We start from the raw sequence: 21,627 nt of genomic DNA on the forward strand, positions 1-21,627 counted from the left end.
GCAAACACACACATACACACTTTAACAAACACACACACACACTTTAACAAACACACACACACACACACACACACACACTTTAACAAACACACACATACACACTTTAACAAACACACACACACACACACACACTTTAACAAACACACACACACACTTTTACAAACACACACATACACACTTTAACAAACACACACATACACACTTTAACAAACACACACACACACACACATAAACCTTAACAAACACACAATGATACGACAACAGTTGTGTGTTTGTGCGATCACTGTGGTGAACACACTACACACACTGAAGCTCACAAGTGTGTCGCTGTGATCCTGTAATCTGTGTTGTCGAGCCATCTGTCCGCCTTTAATCACTGTTGTGTTGTTGTCGCTGTCCCGGCGTCGTTGTGCGTCCACTTTCACTTCCTGTTTGCATTGGTTCAAGCCCTGGCTCGTGGGTCACTGAACCAACAACGGTCTTCATTACAAGGTCGCCTGAAGTCATGTGACACGTAGATGCTACGACAACAAGCTAACGACAGGAGACGGTTTGTTGATGTAGTGACGTGTGTCACTGCAGCATGTTGACATGTGGACAAGTATTATCAAAGTATTTTACAAGTATTAACAATATTATTGCTATGAGTATTACTAGGATTAATACTATGATTATTACTATGATTATTACAATATTATTAGTATGATTATTACTATGATTATTACTATGATTATTACAATGATTATTACTATGATTATTACTATTATTATTACTATGATTATACAGTAACTATTATTATTACTAATATTATTATTAATATTATTACTATTATTATAAGTATGATTATTACTATGATTATTACTATGATTATAAATATTATTATTACTAATAGTATTACTAATAGTATTACTAATATTATTACTTATATTATTACTAATATTATTACTATGATTATTACTATTATTATAAGTATGATTATTACTATGATTATAACTATTATTATTACTAATATTATTACTAATATTATTACTAATATTATTACTATTATTATAAGTATGATTATTACTATGATTATAACTATTATTATTACTAATATTATTACTAATATTATTACTTATATTATTATTAATATTATTAATATGATTATTACTATTATTATAAGTATGATTATTACTATTATTGTGATTAATACTATGATTATTACTCATAATAACTATATATAATAACTATATAAGTATGATTATTACTATTACTATGATTAATACTATGATTATTACTATTATTATTACTATGATTATTTCTATTATTATTACTATGATTATTACTATGATTAATACTATGATTATTACTATTATTATTACTATGATTATATCTATGATTATTAGGATTATTATTGCTGTGTTTATTACTATTATTATTACTATGATTATTACTACGATTATTACTATGATTATTACTATGATTATTACTATGATTATTACTACGATTATTACTATGATTATTATTATGATTATTACTACGATTATTACTATGATTATTACTATGATTATTACTATGATTATAACTATGATTATTACTATTATTATTACTATGATTATTACTATGATTATTATTATTATTATTACTATGATTATTACTATTATTATTACTATGATTATTACTATGATTAATACTATGATTATTACTATGATTATTACTATGATTATTACTATGATTAATACTATGATTATTACTATGATTATAACTATGATTATTACTATGATTAATACTATGATTATTACTATTATTATTACTATGATTATTACTATGATTATTAGGATTATTATTGCTGTGTTTATTACTATTATTATTACTATGATTATTACTACGATTATTACTATGATTATTACTACGATTATTACTATGATTATAACAATGATTATTACTATTATTATTACTATGATTATTACTATGATTATAACTATGATTATTACTATTATTATTACTATGATTATTACTATGATTAATACTATGATTATTACTATGATTATTACTAAGATTATTAGTATTATTAGTGCTAGTAACATCTACATCTACACCTGCTCCTCTCATCACTTGTTCTTCACTCCAGTAACATCTACATCTGCTCCTCTCATCACTTGTTCTTCACTCCAGTAACATCTACACCTGCTCCTCTCATCACTTGTTCTTCACTCCAGTAACATCTACACCTGCTCCTCTCATCACTTGTTCTTCACTCCAGTAACATCTACACCTGCTCCTCTCATCACTTGTTCTTCACTCCAGTAACATCTACACCTGCTCCTCTCATCACTTGTTCTTCACTCCAGTAACATCTACACCTGCTCCTCTCATCACTTGTTCTTCACTCCATTAACATCTACATCTGCTCCTCTCATCACTTGTTCTTCACTCCAGTAACATCTACACCTGCTCCTCTCATCACTTGTTCTTCACTCCAGTAACATCTACATCTGCTCCTCTCATCACTTGTTCTTCACTCCAGTAACATCTACACCTGCTCCTCTCATCACTTGTTCTTCACTCCAGTAACATCTACATCTGCTCCTCTCATCACTTGTTCTTCACTCCAGTAACATCTACATCTGCTCCTCTCATCACTTGTTCTTCACTCCAGTAACATCTACATCTGCTCCTCTCATCACTTGTTCTTCACTCCAGTAACATCTACACCTGCTCCTCTCATCACTTGTTCTTCACTCCAGTAACATCTACATCTGCTCCTCTCATCACTTGTTCTTCACTCCAGTAACATCTACATCTGCTCCTCTCATCACTTGTTCTTCACTCCAGTAACATCTACATCTGCTCCTCTCATCACTTGTTCTTCACTCCAGTAACATCTACATCTGCTCCTCTCATCACTTGTTCTTCACTCCAGTAACATCTACATCTGCTCCTCTCATCACTTGTTCTTCACTCCAGTAACATCTACATCTGCTCCTCTCATCACTTGTTCTTCACTCCAGTAACATCTACACCTGCTCCTCTCATCACTTGTTCTTCACTCCAGTAACATCTACATCTGCTCCTCTCATCACTTGTTCTTCACTCCAGTAACATCTACACCTGCTCCTCTCATCACTTGTTCTTCACTCCAGTAACATCTACATCTGCTCCTCTCATCACTTGTTCTTCACTCCAGTAACATCTACATCTGCTCCTCTCATCACTTGTTCTTCACTCCAGTAACATCTACATCTGCTCCTCTCATCACTTGTTCTTCACTCCAGTAACATCTACATCTACACCTGCTCCTCTCATCACTTGTTCTTCACTCCAGTAACATCTACACCTGCTCCTCTCATCACTTGTTCTTCACTCCAGTAACATCTACACCTGCTCCTCTCATCACTTGTTCTTCACTCCAGTAACATCTACACCTGCTCCTCTCATCACTTGTTCTTCACTCCATTAACATCTACATCTGCTCCTCTCATCACTTGTTCTTCACTCCAGTAACATCTACACCTGCTCCTCTCATCACTTGTTCTTCACTCCAGTAACATCTACATCTGCTCCTCTCATCACTTGTTCTTCACTCCAGTAACATCTACACCTGCTCCTCTCATCACTTGTTCTTCACTCCAGTAACATCTACATCTGCTCCTCTCATCACTTGTTCTTCACTCCAGTAACATCTACATCTGCTCCTCTCATCACTTGTTCTTCACTCCAGTAACATCTACATCTGCTCCTCTCATCACTTGTTCTTCACTCCAGTAACATCTACACCTGCTCCTCTCATCACTTGTTCTTCACTCCAGTAACATCTACATCTGCTCCTCTCATCACTTGTTCTTCACTCCAGTAACATCTACATCTGCTCCTCTCATCACTTGTTCTTCACTCCAGTAACATCTACATCTGCTCCTCTCATCACTTGTTCTTCACTCCAGTAACATCTACATCTGCTCCTCTCATCACTTGTTCTTCACTCCAGTAACATCTACATCTGCTCCTCTCATCACTTGTTCTTCACTCCAGTAACATCTACATCTGCTCCTCTCATCACTTGTTCTTCACTCCAGTAACATCTACACCTGCTCCTCTCATCACTTGTTCTTCACTCCAGTAACATCTACATCTGCTCCTCTCATCACTTGTTCTTCACTCCAGTAACATCTACACCTGCTCCTCTCATCACTTGTTCTTCACTCCAGTAACATCTACATCTGCTCCTCTCATCACTTGTTCTTCACTCCAGTAACATCTACATCTGCTCCTCTCATCACTTGTTCTTCACTCCAGTAACATCTACATCTGCTCCTCTCATCACTTGTTCTTCACTCCAGTAACATCTACATCTGCTCCTCTCATCACTTGTTCTTCACTCCAGTAACATCTACACCTGCTCCTCTCATCACTTGTTCTTCACTCCAGTAACATCTACATCTGCTCCTCTCATCACTTGTTCTTCACTCCAGTAACATCTACACCTGCTCCTCTCATCACTTGTTCTTCACTCCAGTAACATCTACACCTGCTCCTCTCATCACTTGTTCTTCACTCCAGTAACATCTACACCTGCTCCTCTCATCACTTGTTCTTCACTCCAGTAACATCTACATCTGCTCCTCTCATCACTTGTTCTTCACTCCAGTAACATCTACACCTGCTCCTCTCATCACTTGTTCTTCACTCCAGTAACATCTACATCTACATCTGCTCCTCTCATCACTTGTTCTTCACTCCAGTAACATCTACATCTGCTCCTCTCATCACTTGTTCTTCACTCCAGTAACATCTACATCTGCTCCTCTCATCACTTGTTCTTCACTCCAGTAACATCTACATCTGCTCCTCTCATCACTTGTTCTTCACTCCAGTAACATCTACACCTGCTCCTCTCATCACTTGTTCTTCACTCCAGTAACATCTACACCTGCTCCTCTCATCACTTGTTCTTCACTCCATTAACATCTACATCTGCTCCTCTCATCACTTGTTCTTCACTCCAGTAACATCTACATCTGCTCCTCTCATCACTTGTTCTTCACTCCAGTAACATCTACATCTGCTCCTCTCATCACTTGTTCTTCACTCCAGTAACATCTACATCTGCTCCTCTCATCACTTGTTCTTCACTCCAGTAACATCTACATCTGCTCCTCTCATCACTTGTTCTTCACTCCAGTAACATCTACATCTGCTCCTCTCATCACTTGTTCTTCACTCCAGTAACATCTACACCTGCTCCTCTCATCACTTGTTCTTCACTCCAGTAACATCTACATCTGCTCCTCTCATCACTTGTTCTTCACTCCAGTAACATCTACATCTGCTCCTCTCATCACTTGTTCTTCACTCCAGTAACATCTACATCTGCTCCTCTCATCACTTGTTCTTCACTCCAGTAACATCTACACCTGCTCCTCTCATCACTTGTTCTTCACTCCATTAACATCTACATCTGCTCCTCTCATCACTTGTTCTTCACTCCAGTAACATCTACACCTGCTCCTCTCATCACTTGTTCTTCACTCCAGTAACATCTACATCTGCTCCTCTCATCACTTGTTCTTCACTCCAGTAACATCTACATCTGCTCCTCTCATCACTTGTTCTTCACTCCAGTAACATCTACATCTGCTCCTCTCATCACTTGTTCTTCACTCCAGTAACATCTACATCTGCTCCTCTCATCACTTGTTCTTCACTCCAGTAACATCTACATCTGCTCCTCTCATCACTTGTTCTTCACTCCAGTAACATCTACACCTGCTCCTCTCATCACTTGTTCTTCACTCCAGTAACATCTACATCTGCTCCTCTCATCACTTGTTCTTCACTCCAGTAACATCTACATCTGCTCCTCTCATCACTTGTTCTTCACTCCAGTAACATCTACACCTGCTCCTCTCATCACTTGTTCTTCACTCCAGTAACATCTACATCTGCTCCTCTCATCACTTGTTCTTCACTCCAGTAACATCTACATCTGCTCCTCTCATCACTTGTTCTTCACTCCAGTAACATCTACATCTGCTCCTTTCATTACTTGTTCTTCACTCCAGTAACATCTACATCTGCTCCTCTCATCACTTGTTCTTCACTCCAGTAACATCTACACCTGCTCCTCTCATCACTTGTTCTTCACTCCAGTAACATCTACATCTGCTCCTCTCATCACTTGTTCTTCACTCCAGTAACATCTACATCTGCTCCTCTCATCACTTGTTCTTCACTCCAGTAACATCTACATCTGCTCCTCTCATCACTTGTTCTTCACTCCATTAACATCTACACCTGCTCCTCTCATCACTTGTTCTTCACTCCAGTAACATCTACATCTGCTCCTCTCATCACTTGTTCTTCACTCCAGTAACATCTACACCTGCTCCTCTCATCACTTGTTCTTCACTCCAGTAACATCTACATCTGCTCCTCTCATCACTTGTTCTTCACTCCAGTAACATCTACATCTGCTCCTTTCATTACTTGTTCTTCACTCCAGTAACATCTACATCTGCTCCTCTCATCACTTGTTCTTCACTCCAGTAACATCTACATCTGCTCCTCTCATCACTTGTTCTTCACTCCAGTAACATCTACATCTGCTCCTCTCATCACTTGTTCTTCACTCCAGTAACATCTACACCTGCTCCTCTCATCACTTGTTCTTCACTCCAGTAACATCTACATCTGCTCCTCTCATCACTTGTTCTTCACTCCAGTAACATCTACACCTGCTCCTCTCATCACTTGTTCTTCACTCCAGTAACATCTACATCTGCTCCTCTCATCACTTGTTCTTCACTCCAGTAACATCTACATCTGCTCCTCTCATCACTTGTTCTTCACTCCAGTAACATCTACATCTGCTCCTCTCATCACTTGTTCTTCACTCCAGTAACATCTACATCTGCTCCTCTCATCACTTGTTCTTCACTCCAGTAACATCTACATCTGCTCCTCTCATCACTTGTTCTTCACTCCAGTAACATCTACACCTGCTCCTCTCATCACTTGTTCTTCACTCCAGTAACATCTACACCTGCTCCTCTCATCACTTGTTCTTCACTCCAGTAACATCTACACCTGCTCCTCTCATCACTTGTTCTTCACTCCAGTAACATCTACACCTGCTCCTCTCATCACTTGTTCTTCACTCCAGTAACATCTACACCTGCTCCTCTCATCACTTGTTCTTCACTCCAGTAACATCTACACCTGCTCCTCTCATCACTTGTTCTTCACTCCAGTAACATCTACACCTGCTCCTCTCATCACTTGTTCTTCACTCCAGTAACATCTACATCTGCTCCTCTCATCACTTGTTCTTCACTCCAGTAACATCTACACCTGCTCCTCTCATCACTTGTTCTTCACTCCAGTAACATCTACACCTGCTCCTCTCATCACTTGTTCTTCACTCCAGTAACATCTACACCTGCTCCTCTCATCACTTGTTCTTCACTCCAGTAACATCTACATCTGCTCCTCTCATCACTTGTTCTTCACTCCAGTAACATCTACATCTGCTCCTCTCATCACTTGTTCTTCACTCCAGTAACATCTACACCTGCTCCTCTCATCACTTGTTCTTCACTCCAGTAACATCTACATCTGCTCCTCTCATCACTTGTTCTTCACTCCAGTAACATCTACATCTGCTCCTCTCATCACTTGTTCTTCACTCCAGTAACATCTACATCTGCTCCTCTCATCACTTGTTCTTCACTCCAGTAACATCTACACCTGCTCCTCTCATCACTTGTTCTTCACTCCAGTAACATCTACATCTGCTCCTCTCATCACTTGTTCTTCACTCCAGTAACATCTACATCTGCTCCTCTCATCACTTGTTCTTCACTCCAGTAACATCTACATCTGCTCCTCTCATCACTTGTTCTTCACTCCAGTAACATCTACACCTGCTCCTCTCATCACTTGTTCTTCACTCCAGTAACATCTACATCTGCTCCTCTCATCACTTGTTCTTCACTCCAGTAACATCTACATCTGCTCCTCTCATCACTTGTTCTTCACTCCAGTAACATCTACATCTGCTCCTCTCATCACTTGTTCTTCACTCCAGTAACATCTACATCTGCTCCTCTCATCACTTGTTCTTCACTCCAGTAACATCTACACCTGCTCCTCTCATCACTTGTTCTTCACTCCAGTAACATCTACACCTGCTCCTCTCATCACTTGTTCTTCACTCCAGTAACATCTACATCTGCTCCTCTCATCACTTGTTCTTCACTCCAGTAACATCTACACCTGCTCCTCTCATCACTTGTTCTTCACTCCAGTAACATCTACACCTGCTCCTCTCATCACTTGTTCTTCACTCCAGTAACATCTACATCTGCTCCTCTCATCACTTGTTCTTCACTCCAGTAACATCTACATCTGCTCCTCTCAACACTTGTTCTTCACTCCAGTAACATCTACATCTGCTCCTCTCATCACTTGTTCTTCACTCCAGTAACATCTACATCTGCTCCTCTCATCACTTGTTCTTCACTCCAGTAACATCTACACCTGCTCCTCTCATCACTTGTTCTTCACTCCAGTAACATCTACATCTGCTCCTCTCATCACTTGTTCTTCACTCCAGTAACATCTACATCTGCTCCTCTCATCACTTGTTCTTCACTCCAGTAACATCTACATCTGCTCCTCTCATCACTTGTTCTTCACTCCAGTAACATCTACATCTGCTCCTCTCATCACTTGTTCTTCACTCCAGTAACATCTACATCTGCTCCTCTCATCACTTGTTCTTCACTCCAGTAACATCTACACCTGCTCCTCTCATCACTTGTTCTTCACTCCAGTAACATCTACACCTGCTCCTCTCATCACTTGTTCTTCACTCCAGTAACATCTACACCTGCTCCTCTCATCACTTGTTCTTCACTCCAGTAACATCTACACCTGCTCCTCTCATCACTTGTTCTTCACTCCAGTAACATCTACACCTGCTCCTCTCATCACTTGTTCTTCACTCCAGTAACATCTACATCTGCTCCTCTCATCACTTGTTCTTCACTCCAGTAACATCTACATCTGCTCCTCTCATCACTTGTTCTTCACTCCAGTAACATCTACATCTGCTCCTCTCATCACTTGTTCTTCACTCCAGTAACATCTACACCTGCTCCTCTCATCACTTGTTCTTCACTCCAGTAACATCTAAACCTGCTCCTGTCATCACTTGTTCTTCACTCCAGTAACATCTACATCTGCTCCTCTCATCACTTGTTCTTCACTCCAGTAACATCTACACCTGCTCCTCTCATCACTTGTTCTTCACTCCAGTAACATCTACATCTGCTCCTCTCATCACTTGTTCTTCACTCCAGTAACATCTACACTTCCACTTGTAGATCTTGAAGGTCACTTTCCAAATGTCTCCTGGCCTGTGGTAAAGTCTCTCAGCTAAAGGTCTGGACTCTTCGGTCTCTCAGCTCAGAGTCTCTGGTTTCACTCCGGGCGCAGCTGTCACTGTCACATGATCACTTGAGTATAATTAGAGTCTTTCACTGGAGTCATGAAGAACATGAAGAACATGAAGAACATGAAGAACATGAAGAACATGAAGAACATGAAGAACAGGAAGAACAGGAAGAACAGGAAGAAGTTGAGCTGGATTTGAACTCGCGACTGTCTGAAGATCATCGAAGGCACAGAAGTGACTTTCTAGTGCAACTGGTTGTTCCTCTGATCCTCACTCATGAAGCCACCGGCAGATGAAGGTGCTTCAGGAACTGAAGTTCTACCACATAGAACACTTGTTGTACATGAAGGAAACAAGTTCTTCTTCTGGGAATATTACATGTACACACATGAACACATGACTGTCTAACATGTGAACACATGACTGTCTAACACATGAACACATGACTGTCTAACACGTGAACACATGACTGTCTAACATGTGAACACATGACTCTCTAACACATGAACACATGACTGTCTAACACATGAACACATGACTGTCTAACACATGAACACATGACTGTCTAACATGTGAACACATGACTGTCTAACACATGAACACATGACTGTCTAACATGTGAACACATGACTGTCTAACACATGAACACATGACTGTCTAACATGTGAACACATGACTGTCTAACACATGAACACATGACTGTCTAACATGTGAACACATGACTGTCTAACATGTGAACACATGACTCTCTAACACATGAACACATGACTGTCTAACACATGAACACATGACTGTCTAACACATGAACACATGACTGTCTAACATGTGAACACATGACTGTCTAACACATGAACACATGACTGTCTAACATGTGAACACATGACTGTCTAACACATGAACACATGACTGTCTAACATGTGAACACATGACTCTCTAACACATGAACACATGACTGTCTAACACATGAACACATGACTGTCTAACACATGAACACATGACTGTCTAACATGTGAACACATGACTGTCTAACACATGAACACATGACTATCTAACACGTGAACACATGACTGTCTAACATGTGAACACATGACTGTCTAACACATGAACACATGACTGTCTAACATGTGAACACATGACTGTCTAACACATGAACACATGACTGTCTAACACATGAACACATGACTGTCTAACATGTGAACACATGACTGTCTAACATGTGAACACATGACTCTCTAACACATGAACACATGACTGTCTAACACATGAACACATGACTGTCTAACACATGAACACATGACTGTCTAACATGTGAACACATGACTGTCTAACACATGAACACATGACTGTCTAACATGTGAACACATGACTGTCTAACACATGAACACATGACTGTCTAACATGTGAACACATGACTGTCTAACACATGAACACATGACTGTCTAACATGTGAACACATGACTCTCTAACACATGAACACATGACTGTCTAACACATGAACACATGACTGTCTAACACATGAACACATGACTGTCTAACATGTGAACACATGACTGTCTAACACATGAACACATGACTATCTAACACGTGAACACATGACTGTCTAACATGTGAACACATGACTGTCTAACACATGAACACATGACTGTCTAACATGTGAACACATGACTGTCTAACACATGAACACATGACTGTCTAACACATGAACACATGACTGTCTAACATGTGAACACATGACTGTCTAACATGTGAACACATGACTGTCTAACATGTGAACACATGACTGTCTAACATGTGAACACATGACTGTCTAACACATGAACACATGACTGTCTAACACGTGAACACATGACTGTCTAACATGTGAACACATGACTGTCTAACACATGAACACATGACTGTCTAACACATGAACACATGACTGTCTAACACGTGAACACATGACTGTCTAACATGTGAACACATGACTGTCTAACACATGAACACATGACTGTCTAACACGTGAACACATGACTGTCTAACACATGAACACATGACTGTCTAACACATGAACACATGAATGTCTAACATGTGAACACATGACTGTCTAACACGTGAACACATGACTGTCTAACACATGAACACATGAATGTCTAACATGTGAACACATGAATGTGTACCTTGTGTGGAGCTCTGATGAGGCGGTGAACTCCGGCCAGTTGGTTGATGAGCGGAATATCTTCTCTGAAGGAGAACTGAGGAGGTCTGGTGGGTTCTGGGAAGTTTGTGCTGTTGAAAGGATCAGTGTCGTCCAGGAACTGAACCCTGCACACGAAGCTCGTCATTGTGAGTCCATACAAGAGTCCAGGGAAGGGTCCAGGGAAGAGTCCAGGGAAGGGTCCAGAGAAGAGTCCAGGGAAGAGTCCAGGGAAGGGTCCAGAGAAGAGTCCAGAGAAGAGTCCAGAGAAGAGTCCAGGGAAGGGTCCAGAGAAGAGTCCAGAGAAGAGTCCAGAGAAGAGTCCAGAGAAGAGTCCAGGGAAGGGTCCAGAGAAGAGTCCAGAGAAGAGTCCAGGGAAGGGTCCAGAGAAGAGTCCAGAGAAGAGTCCAGAGAAGAGTCCAGAGAAGAGTCCAGGGAAGAGTCCAGGGAAGAGTCCAGGGAAGGGTCCAGAGAAGAGTCCAGGGAAGAGTCCAGAGAAGAGTCCAGGGAAGAGTCCAGAGAAGAGTCCAGAGAAGAGTCCAGAGAAGAGTCCAGGGAAGGGTCCAGAGAAGAGTCCAGAGAAGAGTCCAGAGAAGAGTCCAGGGAAGAGTCCAGAGAAGAGTCCAGAGAAGAGTCCAGAGAAGAGTCCAGGGAAGAGTCCAGAGAAGAGTCCAGAGAAGGGTCCAGAGAAGAGTCCAGAGAAGAGTCCAGAGAAGGGTCCAGAGAAGAGTCCAGGCAAGAGTCCGGCAGAGACCAGGATCTCTGAGTGACTAAAAACAGACCCGCATCGTCAAGTGTCACACATGAAACACACAACTGTGTGTGTGTGTGTGTGTGTGTGTGTGTGTGTGTGTGTGTGTGTGTGTGTGTGTGTGTGTGTGTGTGACAGAAGCGGATCAGAGCAGTTCAGTCTGAGTCAGTAAATCCATCAGGCCACGCCCCCTCTGCCCGCCCCTCCCCCAACACGTGAAGCCTGGACCTGTCAATCAACAAAACAAACTAGAACCAAAGTTATTTTTAGTTCTCGCTGCTCTGAGAAAATAAACAACAGCAAGGATTTGTCAGTTGTGTCGTGATGACGTCACAGAACATCGAAGTGAAATGAAATAAAATGAAAACGGACTTTGCGCGACAATGACTCCCTCGTGTGGTGAACATGCGTCACTACATTAATAGTTAAAATAAAAAGTCCATTATTCAGACTTGAATTCATCTTGTTTTGAAGTTATACTATCAAAGGTAAATACTGCAGTAAATCATTATTCAAAAGTTTTCACAAAATGACAACTAAATGTGTTTCTGGATTCAAACAATAGTTTGAATCTTTATAAAATAAACATTCATTATTAAATCAACAAGTTATTAAATCGATAATAGTTGAAAAACTTCAAAAGCACTTTAGATTCATCGAACAAATGATTTGTACAAACGATAGACGTTGACAAGACAACAAGTTCAATAATAATACTTTGAAACGATAATATCATTAATTGGGTAATAAATAAATTAAAAAAACAGAATAAATAGAAACTCTTGGTTCAGACGTTTCTTTCCAAGTCATCGTTCGCTGGAGTTATTTCTCAGCATCAGCGTCAACAGTGGAGCCTCCAGGTAACGACGTCTCTTGATGGCCAGTCTTTTTCTTTGGGTTCATTTTCTCTTTCCTTCATTGTCGGAACAACTGAGAACCTCAATTACAAATCTCTAGTCGAATAACCAACTTTTGGCAACTTTTTTTTTGTGCACTGGATTGTTGATCAGCTGTTGATCAGCTGTTGATCAGCTGTTGATCAGCTGTTGACCAGCTGTTGATCAGCTGTTGACCAGCTGTTGATCAGCTGTTGATCAGCTGTTGATCAGCTGTTGACCAGCTGTTGATCAGCTGTTGATCAGCTGTTGACCAGCTGTTGATCAGCTGTTGACCAGCTGTTGATCAGCTGTTGACCAGCTGTTGATCAGCTGTTGACCAGCTGTTGATCAGCTGTTGACCAGCTGTTGATCAGCTGTTGATCAGCTGTTGACCAGCTGTTGATCAGCTGTTGACCAGCTGTTGATCAGCTGTTGATCAGCTGTTGACCAGCTGTTGATCAGCTGTTGATCAGCTGTTGACCAGCTGTTGATCAGCTGTTGATCAGCTGTTGACCAGCTGTTGATCAGCTGTTGATCAGCTGTTGATCAGCTGTTGACCAGCTGTTGATCAGCTGTTGATCAGCTGTTGATCAGCTGTTGATCAGCTGTTGACCAGCTGTTGATCAGCTGTTGATCAGCTGTTGATCAGCTGTTGATCAGCTGTTGACCAGCTGTTGATCAGCTGTTGATCAGCTGTTGATCAGCTGTTGACCAGCTGTTGATCAGCTGTTGATCAGCTGTTGATCAGCTGTTGATCAGCTGTTGACCAGCTGTTGATCAGCTGTTGACCAGCTGTTGATCAGCTGTTGACCAGCTGTTGATCAGCTGTTGATCAGCTGTTGATCAGCTGTTGATCAGCTGTTGATCAGCTGTTGATCAGCTGTTGACCAGCTGTTGATCAGCTGTTGATCAGCTGTTGACCAGCTGTTGATCAGCTGTTGATCAGCTGTTGATCAGCTGTTGATCAGCTGTTGACCAGCTGTTGATCAGCTGTTGATCAGCTGTTGACCAGCTGTTGATCAGCTGTTGATCAGCTGTTGACCAGCTGTTGATCAGCTGTTGATCAGCTTTTGACCAGCTGTTGATCAGCTGTTGATCAGCTGTTGACCAGCTGTTGATCAGCTGTTGATCACAGTTGACCACAGTTTGCTTGTGTGTGTGTGTGTGTGTGTGTGTGTGTGTGTGTGTGTGTGTGTGTGTGTGTGTGTGTCCATCCTGGTTCCTGTCGCTGAAGAATCGGGCGCGAGATGAAACTTCTCAACGACCTTCAACGTTAGTTTTCACATGTTGTCGGTGGTTTGATGTCACTGGTGTCTCCGGTGGTTTGAGTGAAGCTTCTCTGTCCTCCTGTCCAGGTTCATCCAGTCACATGTACCGCCAGAGACAATAGAACACTAGACTTGGATACCCATCATCCTCTCTTCCTCCCTTAGGACGAGTGGACAACAGTCTGGTTTCTCTTCTTCCTGCACACAAGACACTAGAACCAGCTGTGTCCGGCTCAGTTGAACAGTGGTCTGAGGAAGAAGGTCTGAAGGACGGCTTCATAACCACTGGATGGGAAACATTCAGTGACGCTCACAAGGAGGACATCTTGTCAGTATAAACCTGGATACATCCTGGCATTCAGGCTCTCTTAAAGGAGAAGTATTTAAGTTAGGTGACAAAGTGTCTCTGTCCAGAGGGAGCTGAGAAGGAGGATCAGGGAGGCGAAGGACTGCTTCAGGAGGAACATGGAGGGACGGCTGGAGAACCACAACACCAGGGAAGTTTAGCAATAATAAAAAGCATCTCTGGTCACCAGAAGTTGAACTTTCTGGCAGCAGATGAACTTAATAACTACTTTGCATCTGCCCATCGTCCTGCTGCTCCACCACCTCCTCCTCTGTATTCAACCCAACTTCACCTCCCACAGCACCATGTGATGTCTCAGCCCTCGGACCTCACAGGAAACACTGCCTCCTACTCCAACCTGTCCCTCACACCCCTCCAGGTGAGGAACCAACGGAGGAGAATGAAGAACATGAAGGCAGCAGGACCAGACGGTTCCAGGCTGCTCAGGACCTTCTCTGTCCAGTAGAGTGGAACCATCTGTTCAACAAGAACCTGGGAAGAGAGTCACTCCTCTGAAGACTCTGTGGTTCTGGTGCCAAAGACCCAGCACCCTCAGGACCTCAGCTGCTACAGACCAGTGGCCTTGACGTCCCACCTTATGAAGGCCTTGGAGCGTCTGGTCCTTGATCACCTGCGTCCTCTGGTGAGCTCTTCCATGGACTTGTGTACCAGCCTGACATCATCTCCATCGAGCCCCTTCTCACCTGGAGGCCCCTGGAAGCTCTGTTAGGATTCCTGGACCTAAGCTGTGCTTTCAACACCATCAGGACATCCTGAGGGACAAGCTGGAGCTGTCTGGAGAGGAGCCACACCTCACAGGCTGGATTGTGGACTACCTCACGAGCCTCCACAGTACGGGAGAACCGGGCATGTGTGTTCTGGTCAGTGTGGAGCCCCTCAGGGAACGGTACTTCACACTGCAGACCTCTCACACCTGTCACCTGCAGAAGTTCTCAGAAGACTCCGCCAGTCGTATCCAGGACTTGTCCAGGACTTTGTGGACCGGTTCCAGAAAAAACAGCTCCAGATTAAATCCAGTAAGACCGAGGAGCTGGTTGTGGTCGTGGTTCCCCCCCATCCCCCATCACCATTGAACATCCATGGACAGGACATTGAGATGGTGACTTCCTACAAGCTCCTGGTGTTCACCTCAAACACAGATGGAAGGACTACACTGCTGCTCTATCTTTTCTGGAGACTGAGGACCTTTGGAGTTCAGGGGCCACCAGTCTTCTTATGACTCGGTTCTTCTCGTCTTCTGTGGCGTGTTCTGTCGGGGGAGCAGCTCCACAGCAGAGTTCAGCTGGACAGACTCATAAGGAAGGACATCTCATGTTGACCATGTGACGCCCCTGTTTTTCATGGGGTGCACGGTTCTTCTCATTCTTAAGGAGCATCTCGTCCCGGAAGAATCGATTATTTCGTTTCCTGACATAGGTTTGAATCCTTTGTTGTCTCTGGATCGTAATACTGAGTTTTTCGAACCTCGTCTGTTCTGACGTTGTCGGCGTCTTTAGTTCCTAACGTGAGTTTTTCTTTATCTTCTTTTAGTTGCCGCCAGCCGCGCCCCTGCCCTCGTCCTGAGCTCCTGTTTACCTGTTCTACTGTGGATGACCTGGACTTCTTACGGACTGTATTCAATCTCTTTGGACTTCTACCTGAAGACACTGAACTGTTTCCGCATCCGGGTCTCTCGACTTTGAACACTTGACAGGATGTCCTGGAGCGCCCCCTGGAGTCTGTGAAGGAGGAGTCGAGGGGAAGGAGACCATCCAAGCTGAGGAGGTCCGTCGGTGACAGGAGGATCCAGGTGTTTGAGGGACCTCAGGTCCTGAGACTCCACAACAAGAACCAGGAAATAACTTTTGAAATAACAGTAGAACTAATGGTTTGTCACTCACAGCTCGAACATCAACCCTTCTTAGTGCAACAAAAGAAAACCGCACCTGCACCTGCACCTGCACCTGCACCTGCACCTGCACCTGCACCTGCACCTGCACCTGCACCTGCACCTGCACCTGCACCTGCACCTGCACCTGCACCCGCACCTGCACCCGCACCCGCACCCGCACCCGCACCCGCACCCGCACCCGCACCCGCACCCGCACCTGCACCCGCACCCGCACCTGCACCTGCACCTGCACCCGCACCCGCACCTGCACATGCACCTGCACCTGATCCACATCCACTGCATCAACAAACCGTGAGACTGTCCTGGTTCACAGTGGAAACCCGACACAGGTGAGTCTGGTGTTGCAGTCTCACCTGTGAAGAAACAAGTCTCACGCTGGTCTACACCTGAGGTCAAGGGCGGACTGTCGTACGGGGTTACCGAGGACTTCCCTGGTGGTCCGGTGGGTTTTTGGGAACGTGGGCCGACAGGCCGGTGTGTGAAAAAAAGGCTGATCGGCCAACATGTGTGGGTCGAACTATTGTTGTGATTCTCCGTGTGTTCACGTTTATGCTGACAGCCAATCACATTTGGTCTCGGAAGGTAAGTCCCACCCATTTCTCACCTGTCAATCAAGCTGCTGTAGCGGAGCTAGAACTTTGATATACAATTGATAAGAAGCTAGTTTTGGAAAAATAGAGCATAAAAAACGCAAAGGTGCTGAAAAGCTCAGGCATAGACAGAAGAAATCCTTGAGTCAACAACTAACAGTTTTTAAATAATGGACCTATTTGTTGGTCGTTCGGGACAGTGATCCTGTGATCCAGTGAACCAGTGATCCTGTGATCCAGTGATCCAGTGAACCAGTGATCCAGTGATCCTGTGATCCAGTGAACCAGTGAACCAGTGAACTAGTGAACCTGTGATCCTGTGATCCTGTGATCCAGTGAAACAGTGAACCAGTGATCCTGTGATCCAGTGAACCAGTGAACTAGTGAACCAGTGAACCAGTGAACCAGTGATCCTGTGATCCAGTGAACCAGTGATCCTGTGATCCAGTGAAACAGTGAACCAGTGATCCTGTGATCCTGTGATCCAGTGAACCAGTGAACTAGTGAACCAGTGAACCAGTGATCCTGTGATCCTGTGATCCAGTGAACCAGTGAACCAGTGATCCTGTGATCCAGTGATCCTGTGATCTGTGTGTCATATATAGTATATATGTCTATATATATAGACATATATACTATATATGACTATATATATATATATGTCTATATATATAGACATATATACTATATATGACTATATATATATATATTTCTATATATATAGACATATATGCTATATATGACTATATATACTGTATATATATGTCTATATATATAGACATATATACTATATATATAGACATATATACTATATATAGAATAGAATAGAATAGAATAGAAAAGCTTTATTCATCCAGAGGGAAACACACTTTCACAACAGCGCAGTTTAAAAAAAAATAAAGTGCAAGGAAAAAGAAATAATAAAAGAGATAATACAAAATAAAATAAAAACGATCTTAAGAATATACAATTATTTACAAAAATTAGAAATTTAACACTATTAACAAAATAAAATAGAATAAAATAAAATAAAATAGAAATAAAAACGGGAAAAAAATAAAATAAATAAAAAACACACAAGAAGAAAAACACACTACGGATTAGCATCAGGATATTTAAAGTAGAGAGTTAAATATCCTGACACCAGTTGGGATGAAGGACCTTCTATAACGCTCCGTCCTACACTGGGGGACCTACACTGGGGGGCCTGAGCCACTCAGCTCCTTCAGTGGCAGGTGCAGTGGGTGAAGAGCGTTGTCCCTGATGGAGGATAGTCTGGAGAGTGTCCTCCTCTCTCCCACCTCCTCCACCTCCTCCTCTCTCCCACCTCCTCCACCGAGTCCAGCGAGCGGCCCAGAACAGAGCCGGCCCTCGTGACCAGCCTGTTCAGTCTCTTCCTGTCCCGGTCCGTGCTGCCTGCTCCCCAGCAGACCACAGCGTAGTGGATAGCAGAGGCTACCACGGAGTCATGAAAGGTCCTTAAAAGTGGTCTGCACACTCCGAAGGACCTCAGTCTCCCCAGGAGGTGGAGGCGACTTCGGCCCTTCTTATACACGGCGTTGATGTGTGTGGACCAGTTCAGTTTATTGTTGAGGTGAACACCAGGTATTTGAAGCTGTCCACCAGCTCAATGTCCGAGCCCTGGATGCTCACCGGTTGATGTGGTGGAGACTTTTTCCTGAAGTCAATCACCATCTCCCTTGTCTTACCGGTGTTTAAGCAAAGGTAGTTGCTCTCACACCAGTCAACAAAGTCCTTGATGACTGACCTGTACTCCAGCTCGCCCCCCCAGACACGCAGCCCACAATGGCCGAGTCGTCAGAAAACTTCTGGAGGTGACAGCTGCTGGAGTCATAGGTAAAGTAGGCCGTGTAGAGTGAAAAAAGGAAAGGTGACAGCACTGTCCCTGGAGGCACCCCGGTGCTGCAGATGGTCACCTCAGACCTGCAGTCCTGCAGCCTCATATACTGCGGCCTGTTGGTGAGGTAGTCCATCGTCCATGCTGCCAGCTGTGTCCCAACTCCTGCGTCCTCCATCTTCTTCCTTAGCAGCGCCGGCTGGATGGTGTTGAAAGCACTTGAGAAGTCAAAAAACATGACTCTCACAGTGCTACCGGCGGCTTCCAGATGAGTCAGTGCCCGGTGCTGCAGGTAGATGACGGTGTCGTCCACCCCCATCTTTGGCCTGTAGGCCAACTGCAGCGGATCCAATGCAGAGCTCACCGTCGTGCGTAGCTCGCGGAGTACCAGCCTCTCCAAGGTCTTCATCAGATGGGAGGTCAGGGTGACTGGTCTGAAGTGGCTCGGCTCCTTCGCGTGTACCGCCTTGGGAACCGGAACCACACAGGAGATCTTCCACTGGACCGGGACCTTCTCCAGTTTGAGGCTCAGGTTGAAGATGTGTGTGAACAACTCACAAAGTTGATCAGCACAGTCCCTGAGCAGTCTGGGGCTGAGTCCATCTGGTCCAGCAGCTTTCCTGATCTTCAGTCGCCTTAATTCTCTCCTCACCTGTTCAGATGTAACAGAGAGAGGTGGCTGTGGGGGGTTGGGCAGCTGAGGCAGTAGGGCTTGTTGGGGGGGAGAAAGGTGGCTTGGAGGTGAGAACAGTTGGGGGGAGGGGGCTGAAGCAGGGGAAAAACAGCTTTGTGAAGAGTGGGGGGCAGAGATGGAGGGGGGAGAGGGGCCCTGATAAAACCGGTTGAAATACTGGTTAAGTTCAGTGGCCCATCTTTGGTCTCCCCCTGCTGTGGCTCTGGCTCCACTCTGGCCATGACCTGAGATGTTCTTCAGGCCTTTCCACACATCCCTTGTGTTGCCCTGCGCCAGTTGCTCCTCCAGTTTCCTCTTGTATTCCTCCTTGGCCATCCTGATCGCCTTCTTGAGCTCTCGCTGGACCTCTTTAAGCTCCTCTCTGCTCCCTGAAGCAAACACCCTCTTCTTCTTGTTCAGCAGAACTTGAAGTTGAGGGGTCACCCATGGCTTGGTGTTGGCAAAGCACCGCACCTTGCGGGTCGGTGTGACGTTGTCCTCACAGAACTTTATGTAATCCATGGAATGGTCATTGAAGGTGTCGATGTCATCACCATGAGAGAACACGCTCCAGTCTGTAGACTCAAAGCAGTCTCTCAGCCTCTCCTTGGCTTCATCATTCCACATCTTAACAGTTCTTTTCTGTGCAGGCTGTCTCCTCACCATGGGAGTGTATTCAGGTCGCAGACGTATCAGGTTGTGATCAGAGCGGCCGAGGGGGGGCAGGGCGGTGGAGGTGTAGGCACCTTTTACATTTGCATATAAAAGGTCCAGAGTCTTGTCCTCCCGGGTGTGGCACTTCACGTATTGTGTGAAGGTGGGAAGAATGGAGGAAAGTGAGGCATGGTTGAAATCTCCGTTAATGAGCAGGAGAGAGTTCGGGTGTTTGAGCTGCAGGTCCGACACTGAGGCGCTCAGAGGAATGTAAACAGTGAACACAATCACATGTGAGAACTCCCTCGGGATGTAATACGGGCGGATGATGCCCACCGCAACCAACTCTATGTCCTTAGTGCACACTTGTTCTTTAATGCGACGTGGGATCGCTCCATCTCTCATTAATAAACACCGCCACTCCTCCTCCTCTCCTCTTTCCATCCATGTCCCGGTCGGCACGCACCATCTTGAACCCCTCCAGGGAAACAACAGAGTCTGGGATCTTCTCCGTCAGCCAGGTCTCCGTGAAACATAGAAGGCTGCTCTCCCGGAAGTCTCTCTGATGCCGGGTCAGCGCAGCAAGCTCGTCCGTTTTATTCACGATCGAACGTACATTTCCCATGATGATCGATGGAATAAAGGGACGGAACCTTATATAGACATATACAGTGGGACAAAAAAGTATTTAGTCAGCCACCAATTGTGTAAGTTCTCCCACTTAAAATAATGACAAAAGGTCTGTAATTGTCATCATAGGTACACTTCAAATGTTCAAAAATCCAGGAATTCACTTTTTAAAGAATTTATTTGTAAATTATGGTGGAAAATAAGTATTTGGTCAATAACAAAAAATCAACTCAATACTTTGTAATATAACCTTTGTTGGCAATAACAGGTCAAACGATACTATAGGTCTTTACCAGGTTTGCACACACAGGAGCTGGTATTTTGGTCCATTCCTCCATGCAGATCTTCTCGAGAGCAGTGATGTTTTGTCGCCGAGCAACACAGACTTTCAACTCCCTCCACAGATTTTCTATGGGGTTGAGGTCTGGAGACTGGCTAGGCCACTCCAGGACTTTCAAATG

At 43.8% G+C, this 21,627-nt stretch overlaps 1 protein-coding gene across 1 annotated transcript in view; it reads right to left on the minus strand.

Moving 5' to 3' along the window:
• The window catches only part of fhod3a (formin homology 2 domain containing 3a), a 110,143-nt gene extending 97,766 nt beyond the window's left edge, over positions 1-12,377 (minus strand). The window contains exon 1 of the mRNA XM_087786110.1: positions 11,590-12,377. Coding sequence (XP_087642236.1) covers positions 11,590-11,754 — 165 coding nt within the window. The 5' untranslated portion in view covers positions 11,755-12,377. The remainder of the gene's footprint in view (positions 1-11,589) is intronic.
• Positions 12,378-21,627: the final 9,250 nt, after the last annotated feature.

Source organism: Callionymus lyra, chromosome 3 (genome assembly GCF_982586985.1).
Source record: "Callionymus lyra chromosome 3, fCalLyr1.hap1.1, whole genome shotgun sequence".
NCBI lineage: Eukaryota > Metazoa > Chordata > Actinopteri > Syngnathiformes > Callionymidae > Callionymus > Callionymus lyra.